We start from the raw sequence: 18,915 nt of genomic DNA on the forward strand, positions 1-18,915 counted from the left end.
AAGATGGAAGTGATTATTAAAATATGTTAATAATAGCAATGATAATAAGGCTCACTTTATATGGGACACTTCTTGCTGTGTGTCTGCATTCAGCTAAGATTACTTCATTCTGGATTTTAAAAGTATAACTTTTGTCCTAGCTGTTTTGGCTTCGTGGATAGAGAGTCAGCCTGCAGACTGAAGTATCTAAGGTTCGATTCCAGTGCTTACTGCTTCTGCTGCAGGCTCAGTGCCCCAGCACTGACTGCTGAGGGGGCTGCAAATCAGGGCCAGAAAGAGGCCTGAAAAGAGAAGCAGGGTCTGATCTGTAGCCTGTGTGGCAGTATTTGATCAGCACTTGCCTCTCTCTTTCTCTCCTAGTCTGGCCAGCAGCCACACCTCCATTTCTCTCCAGGCCTCCACCGGGCTGCTGATCAGCCCCACCTTTCTGACCAGGCCCCATTGATAGGCCCAGAGATGCTGACTGGCATAGAAACTGACCAATCAGAACCAAATCTGTGTCAACTGTGAGGAGCCAATGGCTGCCTAGGAGGCAGAGCTTTTGACACTGACTGGCATAGAAACTGACCAATCAGAACCAAATTGGCCAACAGAGGAGGGCTGTTGGGGCTGAGGTCAGGCTGGCAGGGGAGAGCAGTTGGGGGAAGATCAGGCCAGCAAGGGAGGGTAATTGGGGGCGAGATCAAGTCAGCAGGAGAGGGCAGTTGGGGACAACCAGGTTGGCAGGGGAGGGCAGTTGGGGGTTATCAGGCAGGCAGGCAGAGGGTTTAGGGGTGATCAGACATCCTCCAAAGAGTTCCCAATTGGAGAGGGTGCAGGCTGGGCTGAGAGAATTCCCCCTCCATGCACAAATTTCATGCACCAGGCCACTAGTTGTGCTATAATTTCCTAGAGTGTTCAGTACATTACTAACATGCTGTTCAGGTTTGTAGCCTAGTAACAATAGGCTATACCAGTGGTCAGCAAACTCATTAGTCAACAGAGCCGAATATCAACAGTACAATGATTGAAATTTCTTTTGAGAGCCAAATTTTTTAAACTTCTTCTAAGGCCACTTCTTCAAGATAGACTCGCCCAGGCCGTGGTATTTTGTGGAAGAGCCACATTCAAGGGGCCAAAGAGCCGCATGTGGCTTGCAAGCCGCAGTTTGCCGACCACGGGTCTATACAATATAGCCTGAGATATAGGTTATACCATCTAGGTGTAAGTGCACTCTATGATATTCACACAATGATGAAATTTCCTAACAACACATGTCTCAGAACATCCTGTCATTAAGCAACACATGACTCTATATCAAGAAATATGTTTTGAAAAAAAATGTTGCTCCGAAATAGAGGAAACCAAGATTCAGGCTTTGGCAAAGGCTCTGTCGATTAGCCATGAAGAGACACAGGCAAGTCACTGACTGACTCACAGTGAACACAAGCTGCCAAGATCTATGCCAATATTCTTGTGTTTCCTTCTGGTGGGGAAAGTGGCCATTTGACCATGAAATTAGCTTTTAATAATTTTAGGTGCAATCTAGAGAATTTAATAGAAGAAAGTGCCTTTAAAAAGGAGGCTTTCATCTAAAACTTTCTTCATTAATGAATTATGTTTATACAATTTTCAACAGTAATTTCTTTCTTCTTATATATGTTGAAAATAATAGAGTGTAAGAATTTTATGTTAACATTTTGAAATCATTACAAATATTAGAGGATGCAGCATCTCCTTAGCTGATAAAAAGTTATCCTAATACAGAAGATTGCTTTCTTAATCTGCAATCAGTGGCTGCCTCTAATAAACGTTTCTTAGCATGAAATGTAAGCACATACCCACTGCATAGTTATTTAAAGAGGGGATTACTGGCTATTTACACAGCCTTGTCTTAAATTCCACCTGCCAAGCTCTGGATGTTCTGTTCTGGTTGGCTTGTGGCTTATCCTTGCATACTTTTCTTTCAACATATTTATGTCATTGATAATTCAAACTTTAGTCAACAAGCCAGGTACAACTTTTTCTTTTGACTGAAGGTGACTATATAGTTATATGCCTACTTTATACACACACGGTATGCGCGCACGCGCGCGCACACACACACACAGGGATGTATTGTGTTTAATCTGAACAAGAATTCAAGAATAGATGGAAAAAATCTAACCCAAGATTTTGAAATATTATTTCATGTTTTCTTCTAAAAGCTTTATTATTTTATCTCTTGTGTTAATGTCTGTGAGCCATTTTGAGTTAATTTTTGTGTATGACCTGAGGTGAACATCTAAGTTCATCTTTTTGCATATGGATATTCAATTATTTCAGTAGCATCTTTGAACAGACTTATCAGTGAATTTCATTTGTCAAAAATCCATTGACTGTAAGTCTAACTATTTATTTTCAGAAAATTGATAAAAGGGATCTCATCAAAATTCAAGACTTTTACACTTAAAAACACTTTATTAAGGTGATTGACAAGCAACAGACTAAGAAAAAGCATTTTCAAAACAAATACTTAATAAATGATTTGTATCCAGAATTTACAAAAAATCTTACAACTCAGTAAATGGTGACAATTCAATCAGATATAAGCAAATAATTTGGAATAGACATTTTCTTCAAGGGATGTATATGTACAAAGGGCTAATAAGTACATGAAAAGGTATTCAACATTATTAGTCATTAGGGAAATGCAAATCAAAACCATAATGATAGCCAGAGAGGGATGACGGAGGGCTCCTGGGAGTGTCTGGTTCTCACTGAGTCCCAATCGGCTAGACCCCAGCAGCAAGCTATCCTACCTGTCAGAGCGTTTGCCCCCTGGTGGTCAGTGCACATCATAGCAAGTGGTTGAGTGGCCTTAGCATATCATTAGCATATTGTGCTTTGATTGGTTGAATGGACTACTGGACAATTAGCGTATTAGGCTTTTATTATATAGGATAATAGACCATAAAACTATTCCCTAGTGGTGAATCGAGCCCTTAGAGAGGCACATTAACTCTTCTGAGTCAGTTGAGGACCATTTAAGTCTTTTGAATTTTTATGAGAAATACCGATTAAATGTCTGAGGAATCATTTTGTGGTATGAATACTAATTTTTAAGATAATTTCTAGCGTAGCACCATCAGTATCCTGGTTTTCAGAGTGTTTTTCCCCAAAACTCTCAGAGTTTTAACAGCCCCCTTTGATATTTTCTTGTGTGTTTTGATTAAGCTGTTATGCTAGAGTAGAGTCAGGGATTTGGGGTTTGTACTCAAATGCCTTTAATCAAGTTAAATGACTATCACTATTTAATGTAATAATACCTTCCTAATTGAGTTTTAATAGGGATTAAGTGAAGTGATATATTTAAAGTTATTATACTAGTGCCCAGCCCATAGTAACTTCTAGTGAGTGTTTGTTAAACACATAGAAAAGAAAACCTGAAAAAAGAAACATTGACTTTTCTATAATGGGTCAAGGAAAAAAACTGAAATTGTATAATCTGCTTTCTCTCACCTCACTTTTATTTAATTAATTTCCTTCCTGCATATTTAAATGGCTGCTAATTTGAACAACCTCTTTCATTTTAAAGATTCACCAATTCTCAGCCCAGCTAATTCTGCAATCAATTTAAGTGGAGCTCAGGACCTGACTCGGAATAAGAACGTTGTGAAGCCACTGGCTTTATCTTTGCAGGTTGTAGGGAAGACTTATGCTGCAGGTGATGTTTTCCTCACTTATATTTCTTTGGTAAATATATAGTCTATTGAGGATGTGTGTGAAATTTAATTGACAACTTGGTAGAAGAAAACAGAAGCTGCTTCTTTGCCAATTGAAAACAGAAGTGGTGCTGTCTATAATAATGTATCATTATACAAATCTTGTGTTCTCTATGTTCCAACCAGAAGAGTCAAAGAATGGCATTTGACACACAGGAGAGACAGAGAAGCTTGATTTCATTCAACCTGTTTTGATGAGGAACTGGGGGTACAAAGATAAATTAGGCTCAATCCCTGAACTCTGATTATACTTATAATCTAGCAAGGGAGATAGACCCATAAGAAGTAATTGTCAGTGTACTGCAGTAAATATAACAATATGCTAGGGGAGCACAGAAAATGGGTTTTAACCCAGCATTTTTGGGACTAATCAAGAATGGGTTATTGGAGGAGCTTGGTCTTTGAACTATGAGGAAACAGTCACTATACAAATAAATTCTGGAAAGACATTTAAAATTCAGAGCAAAGCTTGAAAAGGAAAGGAAAGAGGCAGCATAGGAAAGTGTGCAGGAACTTAAGCAGTTTGGAATTGTTAGAACCATAAAATGTAAAACTCAGGGAGTGGCAGGAGGCGAGTAAGTGGTAGACAGGGGAAAGGTCACAGGACACCAGACTGAGAAGCATGAATTTTACTTGTGGAACAGAGGAGTGACCTGGTCATATTTGAACGTGAGCTAGATCATTTTGGCAGCCAAGAAAACAAGTGGTAGGAAAATTAGTTGGAGGTCATTTCAGTAATCTAAATGAGAAATGATGAGGTCCTTAACCAGGGTAATAATAGGTTGGAGAAGAGGAGACGGATTGGAGAACTACTCAGGAAAAAAAATCATTAGAACTTGACTGATTAAAGTGAGAATGAAGCAAAAGGGGTCTTGGTTTACGTCCATTTTTCTGGGCTAATGCTGGTGCCATTGCTTGAGACAAGGAATACAGAAAAAAAAAGGCAGGTTCCCCTGGAGGAGATTGTAATTTGATTTTGGATATGTTGAGTTTGAGACACCCATGAGGCATTCAAGTGAAGAGCTGTTCAACAGCCATTTAATTTGTCATGGGGGAAATCAGAACTGATCCTATAGTATAAAGTTGAGCCATCCACATGTAATTAAAATCACCAGAGTAAATAGTATCAGCCAAGGAGTAATGTAGGGTAAGGCAAGCTATGAACTAAGTATAGAACCCTAAAAGAATTTCAATGTATTATTCTTTTGAGAATATGATTAGCAAGGTAGAAGAAGAATAAGGAGAAAACTTTCCAAGTTAGGCATCACAATTTATCCAGGTTAGATTATAGATTTGAATAAACTGGATCCAAATTTTTTGCAGTATTAAAAATTTAATGAAATTATGGATCTTGGCAGTAATCTCATGGTTGCTAAAACTATCAGAAGAAAGGCTGATGAACAACTTTACAATTCAAGAATTAGCCTAACAACTCTTGAACCTCATGAAACATCAGAAGAGAAAACCAGCCATTCTATGCCCCTTGATGGAAGTAGACTAGGACAACAGTACTTATGAGATACTCTCATAAAATAAATCAAACCCTAATCTGAGCAAGCCTTTATATCTAATGATTTGTTTATAAGAAATAGATGAAATGTTAAGTGACACCATGGATATCCAATAAGCAAAATCCAAAAAATGAGAAATTCTGCAAGGTTTTTAGCAATTGTAAAAAAGAAAAAGAAGTGGAATTCGATATATTAAAAGAAGTTTAAGGGACAGAACAACTAAATTCAATGTGTGGATCTTTTTTGAATCCCAGTTTGAACAAACCAATTGTAGAAAAACATTTGTGAGATAATTGGGGAAATGTGTATACTGGTGGAATATTTGATATTAAGGAATTATTGATCATTGTTCATTTTAAATATAATAATATTACAGTTGTTTGTTAAGAGTTCTTTTCTTTTAGAAGCACATGTAGAAGTATTTATGGATGAAATGATATAAGGGAGTTTGCTTCAAAATAATCCAGAGCATGTATGTGTGTAGGTGGAATGAGGCGACTAGATAGAAAGTGTTGATAAATGTTCAAGCTGGGTGTGGGTATGAAGTTTATTATACTACTAGAGGCCTGGTGCATGAAATTTGTGCATGGGAGGGGGGACCCCCAGACTGGCCTGTATCCTCTCCAATCTGGGACCCCATGGGGGATGTCTGACAACCAGGCCCACAGGGATCGGGCCTAAACCAGCAGTTGGACATCCCTCTCACAATCCAAAACTGCTGGCTCCTAACAGCTCACCTGCCTACCTGCCTGCCTGATTGCCCCTAACCACTTCTGCCTGCCAGCATGATTGCCTCCTAATTGCTCCCTGCCAGCCTGGTCACCCCCAATTGCCCTCCCCTGATGACTTGGTCACTCCTAATTGCCCTCCCCTGCAGGCCCGGTTGCCCCCAGTTACCCTCCCCTGCCAACCTGGTCACCCCCAACTGCCCTCCCCTGCAGGCCATATTGTAGTGGCCATCTTGTGGTGACGTCACACGAGGGCATGACACCACCTAGGCTTTTATTATATAGGATTCTCTCTACTTTCATATATGTTTGAAATTTTTCATAATATAAAGTTAAAAAAAAAGTTTTCTTCTACCTACTATCTCCAAAGATTTCACTGAAAATGATTCTAAAAGACCTCTTGGAGTCCTAGAAGATGATTTTTAGGTGATATTTCCTTTTGCTGAAGTTATTATTACTCTGATGGTTGTATTTAACTGGGCTATCCTGTCAGTGAGATTCTTTTCAATCCTAGAGTGTGAGGTTTATCACATGGTTGCAGCATCACAGAGAGCAGTGTCCTTCCTGCCCAGCCTCTACTCTGAGTGTTTACTCTTGTGTCTTACAGATGCTGCCAATGGAAACACTAGCCAAGGAGGGAAGAGCAGTACACCCAGCTCTGCTCAAGCCCGCCCAGGGAATTACCCTTTGTCACCAAGACCTAGCTATGCATCAGGAGACCAAGGTACAATCGAGTTTTGAAATAATGCAACCTAATTATGGAAGAATAATCAAGTGCTACAGAGTTTGGAATGATGAATTATCTGATAGTGTACTTTCGGATTTTTCTTAGCTTCTCATGCACTATTTTAAAATTTTATGATTGGTGTAACCAGAAATGATTAAATATCTTGGTGAATATACAGAATGAGCACTTACCTAGGAAATAATGCTGAAACCTATGTATAAGGAAGTGTCTTGGAAAACCACGGACTTTCCTCTCTATTGTGACGCTGGGCAAGTCTGAGCCTTCCTTTCACCATCTACAAAACGAGTATAACAACATAAGCGTCCTACAACCTCACGGGGATGTTGACAGAATGAAATGAAGTGATCTGGGTAAAACTCTACATTGTACAACAGCATACAGATGATAAGTGGAATTGTTAGTGTGGCTTTTCCTAATTTTACCTTTGCTTCTAGAAGAGTGGCTTATACTTTCTAAGTATAATCAGATTTAAGGTTTCTCTAGCTTCTTTCCTTCCTTCTACTACTAAGATAAGGCTCATCTTTCTTTCTTTTTTGCCTTCAGCTACCATGTTCACTTCTGGGCCACCAAAGAAACGCCACCGGGGATGGTACCCTGGGTCGCCTGTCCCCCAACCTGGTTCCGTTGTGCCTGTTCCTACAGTTCGCCCCCTTTCAAGAACTGGTAAGACTTCAACAGACGATCAGTTTCAAGTTTTATTGAATTAGCAGAGTGTCTCCTACTCTTGTTCTTTCCCTGCACCCTTGAAGATAAATTTCCTTAGCCAGCCATTATTTCCAATACTATTGATAGTACCTCACATGTGGCCCCATCACATCCACCTTCACTAGAAGCACATGTGTTACCACAACAGATCTTAAGTCACCATCTGGCTTTGGTTTAGTCATGGTTTTGACAAGCCATTCTTTTCTACATAGGACATGATGCCACCAACCCACCAACTTATAACACAAGTGAACTTGCTTTTGCCAGCAGTAGTGTTAGATATGTCCTTCAATGATCTGGTTCCTTATGTGTCCCATACCTATTTCTAGCCTGGATGGTTCAGTCTTTGACTAGGATCCTAAAATACCAACTGGTTCTTTAACCTAAGGTGTGGCCATATGTGCTTATGGTTAGATGTTCAAATGCTCATCTACCTTGCCATACTAAACATAGACAAATGTAAATATACCAGTTCTAAGATGTAGATGTAGTTCTTTTAAAATTTAAATTTGTTGAAATAAATAATTTTAAATAATACAGAGAGATGTAGCTATATACACAAAGAATCGTGCCACTGTATTACTGCAGTTGCCTATAGGTAGTACTGATTAATGATGAGTTGATCTTCACACTTTTCTATACTTTTACAACTTTTTATAATGAGAAGATATGCCTTGATATTCTGATGGGGAGAGATAAAATACAAAACAGAATCCAAAAGACTTCCTATAAGGAAAAACTACCAAAAATGCTAAATAATAGTTATCTCCAGATAATGTGATAATTGTTAAATTTTTTTCCTTTTGTTTTTCTCACTTCTAATTTTATACAATAAGCATGAATTACTGTAATGAAGAAAGCATCAATAAACCATTAGACTTCTAAAACTTGTATTAATACCACATTTATTTTAATTGTATTGCCTTTAGCTTTTATATCTAATCCTTCTTGTCAAACTACTTTTTTTTCAGAGTCCCTTCTATCTGCCCCAGTTCCACAGACTCCATTAACTGGAATTTTACAGCCTCGACCCATTCCTGCAGGGGAAACTGTAATTGTACCTGAAAACCTGCTAAGTAACTCAGGCATTAGACCAGTAATTCTGATAGGTAAGACAAAGGAATTTCAAATTGTCTGTGTCAGCTAGAATTTAGGAGTGCTTCTCCATTGCATTGTTTGTACATTATGTGCTCATTAATGGATTTATCAGGTTATTGATTCTTTCAGCTTTTGTTGGTCAGCTCCATGCTATACTAAATGTGTGACTAGACATTGGGAATAAGGCAGTCTTTGGGCCCACAAGGAACACCGGATAGTGAGGGAGTCTGTCATGAAAATGACAATTACAACACTCTAGGATACTTGAGCTGGTAGAGGTTCACAAGCAAGAACTGCAAGAGCTCAGAGGAGAGGGAGCTTAACTCTGTCTGCAGAAGAGTCTGAGAAAACTTCTCAGAGGTCATATTTCAGCTAGATCCTGAAGAGGGGGCAAGAGTGGACAAGACAGGGAAGGGGACTTTTCAGATAAAGGGAGACAGACCACAGAGGAAAGAAACAAGCTGACCCAGCTAATAGATTCCATTCAGGACAACCGAGAGCTCCCAGAGTGGTAGATGGGGAAGCATCTGTGAATCAGTATCTTACCTTAAGGGGTCTGACTCATCCCAAGCTGTCTATACGTGGAGGCATAGACATGTAGGGGTCCCTAGATTCTGAGACCAACTTCGTGCCTTTCATACCCACTCAGAAGTCCTCTCATTTGGGGGCTAGCCTAGACGAGAAGGAGACTGCCTGCTTTACCTTTGGGACTTAACAGAAGGATGTTTAATCCCCATTACGGATTTAGGATATGTCTACGTGAAGTGCTGTCTGTTCCTTGCAAACTGGCTTGAGCCTACTGGCATGAATGGTTTTATTTCAAGCCCTACACTGTACCATGCTTCCCTATCCACTGATCCTAGACCTGTAGCCACTGGGGGAAATCCCAGTTATTTAAATCCCATATGTCAGTAAGTTCTTATTGAGCTTTTGAGTTGCATGCATAATGCTATTAAGCCTTGAGGACACTTTGTGTCTGCCTTTTAGAAAAAGTCACAGAGGGACTGTCCTTCCGACCACACCACCAAAACAGGATATACACTGAGTGGCCAGATTATTAGGATTTCTGAACCCATAATAATCTGGCCACTCAGTGTATATCCTATATAATAAAAAAACTAATATCCAAATTGTCACCTCGACCAGGAGTTTAACCAGCAGGCAGGCCGGCCAACTGCCCATGTCCCCTACCCCTGGCCAGGCTGGCCAGACCCTACCCTTGCAGGAATTCATGCACCAGACCTCCAACATATATATACACACACACACACACACACACACACACACACACACACACACACTCTGAGTGGCCAGAATATTATGCATTCAGAGATAATAATAATCTGGCCACTCAGTGTATATTTCAACATTTGTGTCCTACCTACTTCTTTTTAAAAAATATATATTTTATTGATTTTTCACAGAGAGGAAGAGAGAGGGATAGAGCGTTAGAAACATCAATGAGAGAGAATTATCAATCAGCTGCCTCTTGCACACCCCCTACTGGGGATGTGTCCGCAACCAAGGTACATGCCCTGGACCGGAATAAAACCTGGGACCTTTCAGTCTGTAGGCCGACGCTCTATCCACTGAGCCAAACCGGTTTCAGCTGTCCTACCTACTTCTAAGATAATTTGAGACTGTTAATTGACATTAGAAAGAGAACATAAAAGTAGCTAGGATTGCCCTAACTGGTTTGTCTCAGTGGATAGAGCGTCAACCTGCAGACTGAAGGGTCCCAGGTTCGATTCTGGTCAAGGGCATGTACCTTTGTTGTGGGCACATCCCCAGTAGGCAGTGTGTAGGAGGCAGCTGATCAATGTTTCTCTCTTATCGATGTTTCTAATTCTCTATCCCTCTCCTTCCTCTCTATAAAAAAAATATCAATTAAATATATACATATTTTTAAAAGTAGCTGGGATAGCAAAAGGAGTGGAACCTCCAATAACCAGTGAAAGGTGGAATATTGCTGTTGATCAATGAACTAAAAAATTTTCAAGGGAAGCCTTCATAAGTGACACAGGTTATCATAGTTTGTTTCTTTTCCGACTTTCCTGAAAAGAAACTTGATTAGGAATTTTATGGGGAAATATTTTATTCTTGCTATTTTACAAAAGATACAGAGATACTTTGTAAATTCTCATCAATCCTTTATGGCAGAAATATTAACATTTCCTTTCTGTGAGAAACAGGGATATTATAATTTTTTTAGTATTTTGCTTCCTATTTATCTGGTTTAACATAAGGATAGAATTAGGAGCATGCATCTGAATGAATTCCCTAGGATTGATATACTTGAGTGATTTGTATGGTAGCCATTTCAGAGAGTAGAGGACTTTGTTAAGCATTATTTATCCTAGTTGAGCAAGTGTATCTGATTGAATCTCGGAATGATTGAACTTTATTAACCTGCTTCTGTTGGAGCAGGCTATGGCACTTTACCCTATTTCTATGGAAATGTTGGTGACATCGTTGTGAGCCCTCTGCTGGTGAATTGCTACAAGATTCCACAGTTGGACAACAAAGATATGGAACAATTAGGGTTGACTGGCAGCCAGCTGCTGAGTGTGGAAAACATGATTCTTCTGACAATACAGTATCTTGTGCGGCTAGGTAAGTTATTTTCAAGAATCACTTGATGTTGACAATTTTTATTTCTGTTTGTGACATACTTTTTTTCCTTTTATTCTCCCCTTTCTCACATACTGCCTATCTCTTACTTTCCCTCTTTCACTTTTAACAATCTTTTCCTTCAGTTCTCGGTGACTTTCCCTTTCCTCTCCTCCATTTCTTTTCTATTCATTTTACCCCCTTTCCATCCTTTGCCTATTTCCTTTTCCTTTCTTCCCCGTTTCTCTCAGATGTAGCATCCCTTGTTCTTCGCTTTGGTTGAGTCCTAGGAGAGGTAAATTGCTCCACCTAGTGTCCAGTCTCATAAAGGGTCTGAAGTCTCCAAAGTATTTAATGACAGAACCTCAAAGGGCTGAGGCCTGAGCACCCCTCCTTGGCCAAATGACCTTTCTGAAAATGCAGCTTCCGTCTGGAATGCAAATGTAGCCATTGAAAATTATTTTTCAGTTTTCCATTTAGTCTTTTTTTATCTTGTTTATCCACCATCCCTACACCCATTTTTTTCTTTCCTAGCTATATCTCTTTGATGTAGCCCCATAGTGCTTTTTTCCTTCTTTGAGGTAGTAACTAGACCTCCTTAGAAGGCTCTCTAGGCTTTAGGGTAAGAGGGATACATAGGTCATGAACCCTTCACTTCCTCTATTTGATAATTCCTCTGAGCCCCGCAGTGGGTGTATGCAGGTGCTTTGACAATACTACAGTGATTCAGCATCATTTACATTGCAATGTCTTTTATTTTGCAAACTGCAGTAGGCCATCTAACATGCAGCCTAATTATATACTCACACTAGGACTTCAAGCCACTGATTTACTTACGAAGATGTTCAAGGTGTAAAGTTACATCTAAAAATTTTTATCTGCACTTTTGTGAATTATTTTCATATTTAAAAATATTTTTGTGTTGAATAATACACACTGGGCTCAACAGTGTAAAAAGCAAAAGAAAGCTTCATCAGGCCAGATTTGGTTTTTGGGGTATCAGCTAGCATTCCTGCCTGCACCCCTTGGTGCCCTGGGAGCTCAAAGACCTGCTTTGACCTGGGAATGGCTTTGGCACGGGCTTTTGAAACTTGTGAGGCTTCAGATATCTCTGAGCCACTTCCATGATAAATTGTGCTTACTAGTGGGTAATAAAATAATAAAAACCACCTATGTCTGCAGCCCATTTGGTGTCATAATTTTAATTTGTACGCACAGACTTTTGACTGTATTCCAAGATTAAAATGAGCTTTAGATATATCCAGAATCAGTAAAACAAGGACAAATAGAGTAATGCTAGTTTAACAAACCAAGGCAATCAGGATAGCATTTTTTTTTCCAGTCTTAATAATAGTTTAAAAATCTTAGTTAACCAAGTGAACTAAATGATCAAAACAAAAATGTCTTCCCTTAAATAACTAAAAGCTCTTACCTTAAAAAAAAAAAAGGAAAATTTTCATTCAATCAGATAAAACTTTTCTTCACCCTGCAGGATGAGTTCTCTCTAGCTTTTACTTATAGCCAATTAACTACATCTTCTTTTTTTCCCTTTTTTTAATATATTTTTATTGATTTTGTACAGAGAGGAAGGGAAAAAGAGAGAGTTAGAAACATCGATGAGAGAGAGTCATCGATCAGCTGCCTCTTGCACACCCCCTACCGGGGATATGCCCGCAACCAAGGTACATACCCTTGACCGGAATCGAACCCGGGACCTTTCAATCCCCAAGCCGACGCTCTATCCATTGAGCTAAATCGGTTTCGGCCAATTAACTACATCTTCTAATGTGCAAGATGAATAGCAATTCCTTCTTTTTTTTTTTTTAATTGTGTACTTTGGAACATTGCTTCTTCTCAACAACTAACTCTTCTGGAGTCACTGAAAAATATTTTTGCCTTTCGAAGTTTTGAAAAAGGGAGCAATAATATTTTCACATATGCTGTAGATTATAGATAGACATTTTGAAAAGTAAATCCAAATTTATAAAAGCAAATCTAAAGTTTTGATGGTTCAGTTACTTAGAGGTAACAGGAAGAAAAGCAAGATTCTTCAGAAAGAGCAGGCCTTTCTGCTACAGTCACTTTAAAAAAAAAAAATCTCTGTTATTTCACAATCTGAAAATCATTTGAGGTAGATAGTGAAATCAGCAAATCCAGAGATCCTGGGATGGCCGAGTCTGCTGGAACCTGGTCTCTTCCTATTAAAGTAGTTCTATCTGAAAAGCCATCAGAGCTGACGCCGGAACTAAGCTGAGTTACTGGAGATCAGCACTTAAAGGAACAAATTCTATTATCAAATTTGTGAAAGGTAGAGGAAAGGCTCCTGCAATTTAGCTGTAAAGGCTGAGGATGAAATAATGGGAGGTGATTGGAAGCAAGGCATTTTACTTTTAGAAGTCTCTTACCTCATTGAAACTTGGATACATTTTTCCATTTCCCAATTCCTAATAGTAATTCAGCCAAAACTCTATAAAAGTGAGTTTTAAGGCCATGAAGAATGCTATGAACATATTCAGTGATTTTATTTTCCCAGAATGCCTCAATATTTGGATTTAATTATGCTGCCTAATTGAATTTGTTAATCACAGTTTGGAGTGAGTCTTATGGACACACCTATTAACCAGGCCTCTGAGCCTTCAGGGTGTCTATGAGAGGCAATGGGGAAATTGGAGACAGTTTAAGCCGTCATTTCTCTGGTATACTATAATCAACTTTTCGTTTCACTCTTTTTTCATTATATTCACAGGTATTACATAAAAACACTTTCATGTATTGCTTCTATACCTAATTTTGAGGATACTGTTTACAGGAAAATGAAGTTTAATTCTTTTCACTCCCAATTTAGATTTAGACAGACTCTGACTTCCCCCAGCTAGAGAAGGCTCTCATCACCTAGTTATTCCCTGGGATTTCCTTTCACAGTCAATGCAAACCTCTTCCCTTTGAGCTCACTACCAACTGTGTACCTAGTGACCACTAATCATGATGCTAATTTGATAAAGATCAGGTGACAAGAAGGCATCCACATCCCGCTATAAACTGATTGGGGAGGACAAGGGAAACATAAACACAATGTGAGCTTTGTCGTTTCCTGGCCCTCTTTCCAAGCAGAGAAGAGAAAAATCTGTCTGTTAGGATTTCTCCCCCCTACTTTCCTCTGGCTTCCAGCCAATCCTGGAAAAACTGTTTTCCCCGATTAAAATTGTTTATTTTTAAAACATGTAATATTTTGTTTAATTTTTCTACCCTAAAAGTATCACTAAACCTTCATTTTCTTACTTCCCCAGAGAAGATGGAAAGGTACAGGTAGGCCACTTCAACTCTTGACTCACTGACGATGCCTCCTTCTCCTACAAAAATCAGTCCCTTATTTCTACTTTTTTTTTTCACAAGGACTATTACCCCTGAGTTCTGAAACCATTGTCTGATCTCACAGATTCTGAAGAGTCTATATCTGTTTACTAGGGCCTGAGTTTCAAACCTCTGCACAGAAAAGAACAAACAAACAACAAAGACGGAATAGCAGAAGTGAACATAGTCTCATTGGTTTTAATTTAAACTAAATGTAGAAATTCATTTGTGTCATTTGGATGCCAAACATTGACTTGTTTATTTTGTCCTGAAGTCTAGTTGAGTTTCTAAAGAGAATAAGAGAAGCAGAATCCTCCTAATTCCAGAGGCCACAGGTCACCCGCAGAAGCATAGCCACAGCCACGGTGGTGGGAAAGGCTGCATGCCATAGTTAGCAACCAAGAAAACCGGGGGAATAACTAGATGATGAGAGCATTCTCTATCTGAGGAACGTGTGGGACTGCCTAAATGTAAACTGGGAGTGAAAAGAATTAAACTTCATTTTCCTATGGACAGTATTCTCAAAATTAGGGATAGAGGCAATACGTGAAAGTGTTTTTACATAATACCTATGAATACAATGAGAAAGGAGTGAAGCCTAAGGTTGGTTATAGAATATCAACAGGTTAGCTTCTTACTTCATTATTCATTAACCATTTGCGTAATGCCAACTTTCATAGGTTAGGCAATATGCCACTTTCAGTGACCATCTCCAAAAGCGTACAATAGAATTAATACTACGTCTGAGTACAACCTCTTTTAAAGATATCAAGATCAGAATAAAGGAGAACAAAACCCTGCATTTAAAAAAATACATATTGAGTAGCCCATCCAATGGGGTTGAGCATCTATCCATGAACCAGAAAGTCATGGGTCGATTCCTTGTCAGGGCACCTGCCTGGGTTGAGGGCTCGATCCCCAGGGGATTGAGGGAGCATGCAAGAGGCAGCCTATTGATGATTCTCTCTTATCATTGATGTTTCTCTCTCTCTCTCCCTCATCGTTCCTCTCTCTGAAATCAATAAGACATATAAAAAACATTGATGCAGGCAGAGAAGAGAGATGGTAACTTCACAATGGAAAACGGTTAACAGGGCCTCTATACTTGTGGCCACTACAGGAAAAAGCTTATTTGACAGTTGGAGTATGTATGGTGGGCTTAAAAGGATTGCATGTTCATGTCTGTCTTTAATAGCTGTGATTTTTTTTTTAAATCTAATTCTCTTCAATTTAGGTCCTGATCAGATACCTCTCAGGGAAGAATTTGAGCAAATCATGCTGAAAGCTATGCAGGAATTTACTCTGAGAGAGCGAGCCCTGCAGATGGGCGCTCAGTGTACACCTGTGTCGCCAGGCCAACTCCCCTGGCTGGCGAGGTTAATTGCCAGCGTGTCTCAAGACTTGGTTCATGTGATTGTGACCCAGAACTCGTTGGCAGAGGGCATTTCAGAGACATTGAGGACTCTCAGTGAAATGAGACACTACCAAAGGCTACCAGATTATGTGGTGGCAATTTGTGCATCGAAAATCAGAGGAAATGAATTCTGTGTGGTAGTATTAGGTGAGTAATGTTTCTTGTTGTGTTGTGTGTGTGTGTTTTAACCCGCTCATTCGATCCTTTAATTTTTTGAAAAAATAGCTATTGACTGTTTCAGGTATTCATGCAATTAATCTCTGATTAAGTGCTCCCACTGGGGCTCTTCCTCCTAATTTTAACTTCTCCTTAACTCCTCAGATCAGATTTTTGTAGGCCTCGCGTTGGCTGGTGTCCCTGTCAGCTGGTTGTGGGAGCATTATTTCAAAGCATACCCTCGTAACAGATACCCTTGTCTCATGTAACTTCTCTTCTTAAAAAGTTTTGGAAATGTTATCACTCTGGCATGTGATAATGCCATGCCACAGGTGGCTAAGCCAGTGAATCAGATTTGCCAGGAACTTAGCTCATGTATTCACCTCCTCGCCGAAGAGGATATTTAATATTGTACTGTTGACTCTCGGTAAATGGTTCAGAAAGTTGGTACATTACAAAATGTATTTTTGCTTCTTATGCTGCTTTTCTATCAGGAACCATCCTGAGTGGCCGTTTGGACTAAATTTGCTTTTCTCCTCTAGGGAGTGGCTCTCAGCTCTTTCCACCAAAGAGACCAAGACCCCCTCACTTTGGCAAAACCTGCCTTCCCATATCTCCATGATACATGTCTCTTTCAGAAAATGTAATACATTAGGACTTTTTGTTTTTTATTTATAAAATCAACTTAACAGCATAAGTTTATATTTTTTAAAAATACGTATTTTATTGATTTTTTTGCAGAGAGGAAGGGAGAGGGATAAAGAGTTAGAAACATCAATGAGAAAGAAACATTGGCCAGCTGCCTCCTGCACACCCCCTACTGGGGATGTGCCCGCAACCAAGGTACATGCCCTTGACCAGAATTGAAACTGGGACCCTTCAGTCCGTAGGCTAACGCTCTATCCACTGAGCCAAACCCGTTAGGGCATAAGTTTATATTTTAAGACAGATGTTCATCATAAAGAAAAGCATGAAAACACAATTTTTAAAGGTTTTTCCTCCCTAGCCTTTAAACAAAGGTCTGGTACGTTTTCACACTTAGAAACATAAGATATGTCATTTTTTTTCTCCCTTTACCACCTTACATCGTATTATAAACATGTTTGGAATTGTCATTTCAAATGCTGTGTAATTTTCCATCTTTCGATGTGCCGAAATTTCTTTAACTAGGTCCCTATCATTACATGCTTTAGTTGTTGCCAATTTTCGCTATTATAAATCATGTCCAGGGAACATTTGTTCACTGGCACATCATCTTCTCTGTGTTCTGCAGGTCAGCATCAGTCCAGAGCTCTGGCAGAGAGCATGCTCACCACAAGTGAGTTTCTAAAAGAAATAAGTTATGAGCTCATCACAGGAAAGGTCAGTTTCCTGGCATCGCATTTCAAAACCACATCATTAGGTGAGTGGTCGTAGGATTCAGCAATATCACCAACCCTGGCTGTGTGATTTTTCTGAGTTTAAATCTTAGCCTGTCGAGGAGAGAAGTGTGAGGCTTAAGCTTGCCGGCTGAGCTCCCTTCACTCTCCCTTCTTTTGGTATGGTTTTTCCTCAGTATTTTGTGCCTGAGGGGGAGTCGGGGGTACCAGAATGGGAGGCCTCAGCTCAGCCACCACTTTGCTGTCTGACCTTGAGCGACAGTTTCTCTCTCCAGATCTCAAATTTTTATTTTTATTTTTAATTTATTTTTAAAAATATATTTTATTGATTTTTTACAGAGAGGAAGGGAGAGTTGGAGAGATAGAGAGTTAGAAACATTGATCAGCTGCCTCCTACACACCTCCTACTGGGGATGTGCCCGCCACCAAGGTACATGCCCTTGACCGGAATTGAACCCAGGACCTTTCAGTCCGCAGGCCGACGCTCTATCCACTGAGCCAAACCGGTTTCTGCCAGATCTTAGAGTTTTAATGTCAGGTGAAGATATCATGATCCCATCCTGCCTGCTTTTAGTATTATGGAGATCCAGAGAGATAGAGCATGTGAAAGTGTATAAACCATAAGCATGATATAAAGGAGGGGTGGCTCTGGCTAAGGAGACCACGTGTAGTCTGCTGCAGGGATGGCCACGTGTAGCCTCAGATGTGAAAAGCTGGCTGACTGACAACCTCGATGAGAACCCAGCTTAACTGCCCTTCTTGGAGCCTGGTGAAAACACATCATTCCCTGTAATCTTCTTATCTCCGATTTATTTTGTTGTAACAGGCGATGACCTGGACAAGCTGCTAGAGAAAATGCAACAAAGAAGAGGAGACAGTGTTGTTACCCCTTTCAATGGTGACCTTCATGAATATGTGTCACCTCAGGAGGCTGCTGCTATGATTCCCACACAAAACCTGGGTAATGTCACCTCAGACCAAAGGCAGGAATCAGCCCTCAGGCCAGACATTCTAGAGACTAAGTCCTTCTGAGGGTTTTGAGGTCTTGTCTTCAAATCACAGACTGTAACAGGTTTTTCATCCATGAGCTACATGATAAATCTGGCTCGGGTTAAAAATGCCTTTTCGAGATCAAACACCTTGTTCTTAGCAAATATGTCCTAGAATTTAAATCAAAGCCAAACGCTTTATTTTAAGCCTTATCTCCTTTTTCCTGGAAAGATGCCTGGGTCCTTGGTGTACTTTGCTTAGCTCCACCAGCTGTGCCCAGAGAGCTGTCGGTGTGCAGAGGCCTTCAAAGAACTGCATGAAGGAGTCTGGACCACAGTCCGTGCAGGGCTGGCTCTCCATCACCTTCATTTGCTCTCTGACATGTAAGACACATAATCAGGGATCACGAGGCCTTCCCAACAGACACAGCAGCAATAGGAGAACATCATCTGCCTTATCACAGGCTCCCTGGAGGCAACGGG

At 39.9% G+C, this 18,915-nt stretch overlaps 1 protein-coding gene across 1 annotated transcript in view; it reads left to right on the forward strand.

Annotated features, from left to right (window-relative positions):
* GREB1L (GREB1 like retinoic acid receptor coactivator) overlaps window positions 1-18,915 on the forward strand; it is a 198,644-nt gene that overhangs the window by 127,899 nt on the left and 51,830 nt on the right. The window contains exons 9-16 of the mRNA XM_036418475.2: window positions 3,557-3,685; window positions 6,590-6,706; window positions 7,274-7,393; window positions 8,407-8,544; window positions 10,961-11,146; window positions 15,729-16,055; window positions 17,338-17,466; window positions 18,270-18,404. Coding sequence (XP_036274368.1) covers window positions 3,557-3,685; window positions 6,590-6,706; window positions 7,274-7,393; window positions 8,407-8,544; window positions 10,961-11,146; window positions 15,729-16,055; window positions 17,338-17,466; window positions 18,270-18,404 — 1,281 coding nt within the window. The remainder of the gene's footprint in view (window positions 1-3,556; window positions 3,686-6,589; window positions 6,707-7,273; window positions 7,394-8,406; window positions 8,545-10,960; window positions 11,147-15,728; window positions 16,056-17,337; window positions 17,467-18,269; window positions 18,405-18,915) is intronic.

The sequence above is a fragment of the Pipistrellus kuhlii genome, unplaced genomic scaffold (genome assembly GCF_014108245.1).
Source record: "Pipistrellus kuhlii isolate mPipKuh1 unplaced genomic scaffold, mPipKuh1.p scaffold_m20_p_6, whole genome shotgun sequence".
Classification (NCBI taxonomy): domain Eukaryota; kingdom Metazoa; phylum Chordata; class Mammalia; order Chiroptera; family Vespertilionidae; genus Pipistrellus; species Pipistrellus kuhlii.